The sequence below is a fragment of the Sphaeroforma arctica genome (genome assembly GCF_001186125.1).
Source record: "Sphaeroforma arctica JP610 unplaced genomic scaffold supercont1.3542, whole genome shotgun sequence".
Taxonomy (NCBI): Eukaryota; class Ichthyosporea; order Ichthyophonida; genus Sphaeroforma; species Sphaeroforma arctica.
In genome coordinates this window covers 1-3330 of record NW_014037016.1, presented here as the reverse complement: position 1 = coordinate 3330, position 3330 = coordinate 1, and the positions used below count along the sequence as shown (strand labels likewise).

Sequence of the window (3330 nt, the reverse complement as noted above, 5' to 3'; positions counted from 1 at the left end):
TGTTACATTCGTGTTATCACATTGGGCTCCTATTTGGATCTGTTGAGCCAGAATGTACAACTAGAGTATGCGATAGCGCCCTGCCACCGTACCCGTGTCTAACGCACCGTTTATATTTTCATGATCATACATCTCACACGTATTCACTCTGTATTCACTGATATACTCATGCATCTACCCATTTAAGCCTATTTGTCGCAACCAACACTGATAGACGACCTCATGGTATGGGGTGAGGCTGTTGTATGTTCTAACCAAGGCACCCGTAATAGTCCCTGGGCTATGTGTACTATAAGTATACAATACGACTCTACACCGTTGACCCCTTTAACTAGTGTGAATATGTGCGTATGTCCTCGTATGCCTGTGTGTACATATTCACGCATCGGACACAATCAATCATGTTAGCCAGCGTTTATGAATGACTTTAACTATCAGTTTCGGTTTGGATCTTCTGTTCACACTATCAGGACGGTCATGTCTGATCCTCTGTGGCTGGGTGGACAATGCCAACACACAAGCCAATTTCCCAATGTGGGTTTAGCAAATGCCAAAATATTGGGTGCGATTACTTACCGGAGTGGGCCGGAATGGGAGGAGAGATTCGGCAGGAGAAGGCTCTCCAAAAGACCCTCATTCGGTCCCGATTTCGAAATTGAAAAGTATTTGGAGAAAGTAACTCAAGAGGCTTTGCATCGAGGTCATCCGAATGCCTACCTGTACTTGACTAAGGTAGTGTGTGTATGTAGTGTGCAGTTTTCAATAGCTGAACATTGTGCATGTTTGTCATTGGTTGGGGGGGGGGTATTTTAACTATAGTATCACTGGTAATTTTCAATTCTGAATTTATTGTTCCAGTACAATCAGGGGTTTAGTTCAGTTCGTATTATTTTGGTATGTAATTTCTAGCAGTTCATCCATGTCTTTGATACCAATGGTTAGAGAACGTTGTAAGCGCTTTGTGTATAAGATTATATATAACGTTGTAAGCGCTTTGTGTACAAGATGTTATTTTGCTATTGATTTGGTGACAGTTGAAGTATGTGAATGTCGCCTTTGATCCCCTGGCCGTCCCAGGGCTAGTTCTACATCACCAAGATACTTTGTACTTGCCCGTTGTGCAGCTCTTGACAGCTTAAACACTTCCTTGGCGTAAAGTCAGAATTCATTGTGTGGTACGTACGTCCATCTACAAGCACACCCCGGTTGAAGACATACCTGATGAAGCCGTAATGATAATCACGCCTACATGTCAAATAAACCGACACCAGCGCAATGGTTCACGGCACTACCTACGAACACTGAATGAATACGCAGGCGGCAGCTCAGTAGTTTCAGATAGTAGGTGGTGGTAAATTGTCCGTCTGGGCACTAGAGCGAACGCGTGCACGACTGCTCCAGCTACAGAGATATTAGCTCTTGCATATCACACATAGATACATATATATATATATATATATATATATATATATTTATTCTTGATTCAAAGGTACTTAACATCTGTTGGCATATTTTCTCTGTATATTCTGTCGGCAGGCAATGGATCTATACGACTTGAGTCGTGGTTACGCGTCGCTGGAAGAAAGCTTGGCACGGATAAAAGCACGGACACTCGTGCTGGGGGTGCAAAGCGATATTCTCATACCCATCTGGCAACAGCAGGAGGTCGCTACCAGACTCAAGGCAGCTGGGAATGAGGAGGTTACTTACTATGAATTGGATTCTATCTATGGGCACGATACGTTCCTATTGGATGTAGACAATGTGGGCGCTGCGGTGAAGGGCCATTTGGAAAGCATCTAATAAAAACCTGTGTTTCACCATGGGTCGTCTTTATAGTCCCGGAGTGAAGTCTTTTTTTAAATATAGCTTTCTGGATTAGAACATGCGTGTAACAGTATTACAAGCTCGGTCAACTGTCCAGTTTACATTCGATTAGGTGCAGTATCACATTAGTTATGATTCCGCTGAAAAACGGCTCAGGTATACTTTTACTATCGGGTTTTTTTCGCATGCGATCTTGTTGGCATTGCGTAGTACCATGATATGACCATGATTATTTTTCATTGTTAATATTTGACAAATGAGAATAGTGATCCCACCGGAGAGAGCTTGTACATCTATTATTTAAGGTCTCAGTTCTTGCAGTTCTTACTCTATTGGGAGGCTTGATCATATTACGGCTGTAGCCTAACAATGATATAATGGTGGCATAGGAAGTGCGATGTCGAGTTGAGGAACGATGCTCAGACAATAGTGTATACAAGACAATAAACATCGTGGATTCCTGTAGATTTTGATTTTCGTATGTACATATGAACACATCAATTAAGCTTCTCCTTCTTGATTTGCGTCTGTGTTTAATTCACGATTGTAATCGAGATGAATTTGATTATCACTCGCGTGAAATCCATCATCTAGACGTTCCAGACTGTTTGGCTTTTATTTAAAAAACACAGATATATCCGCAAATGTGAGACAACTCTAAAAGGTATTTAAAAAATGGGCTCCTTCCGAGTTTTACGACGACGTAAATTTGGCAGAGACCCAAAATCCAGATCCTGAAACCCCGAAGGCTGAACCCAGAGGGATAAAAAAATATCCGAGAACAACCCCAGAGTCCAGAAGTGCTCTGAAAATGCCGTGCTCAACTATTTAACTACTGAATTGTCTGAAACCTCAAACCCGGTCTGCACACAATCTGTCAATCAGACAATCTGCAGCCCTTAGTCTTAGACTTGTCACTTTAGCCCCAGCTGCCGTCCGATGATCCGCCAGCCTGCCAGAGCCCAGAGCAGAGCACCGGGTGACCGCAATTTATGGAAAATGCATAGATTAGTCATTACTCATTTTTAACTACATGAGCATGATGACTGTTCGTGTGACGTGTGAAATCAGATCTCAGATCGGAATTTCTTTGTATGAGTTTAGCCTTCAAGCCAGTTATTTCTGCTCACGACTCCATTAAAAAAATCAATCCAGAGGGATTTGTTGGTATTTTATATTTGAAAAACGCCCCCCCCCCCCCCCCCCCAACCCTCCGCTGCATACATTTGAATTTGATGGGAATCTGATCAAATCTGCTGTTTTGGCGATTAGACGTTTTTATTTTTGCGTTGCGAACTGTATGAACACTAAGCTGCCTATCAACCACTTCTTATAACAGCCAGGTCGACTACTCGTATAATATCTTTCGAAGAGTTCAAGTATGACAACTCTAATATCTTCATTGGAGGATATCCCTTTCCGCGCGAGGTTTACCATACATGTCCTCAGCTTGGCTGGTTGTTGGTTCTGGTCATTCCACGTGGTGAAGAATATACACGCAGA

At 42.6% G+C, this 3330-nt stretch overlaps 1 protein-coding gene across 1 annotated transcript; it reads left to right on the top strand.

Moving 5' to 3' along the window:
- Positions 1 to 477: 477 nt before the first annotated feature.
- Positions 478 to 1803, top strand: SARC_13647 (hypothetical protein; the record flags this gene model as incomplete). Its single annotated transcript, XM_014292223.1, has 2 exons — positions 478 to 732; positions 1537 to 1803. 2 exons carry the CDS (start codon positions 478 to 480, stop codon positions 1801 to 1803), a joined length of 522 nt encoding a protein of 173 aa, XP_014147698.1.
- Between the last annotated feature and the right edge of the window lie 1527 nt (positions 1804 to 3330).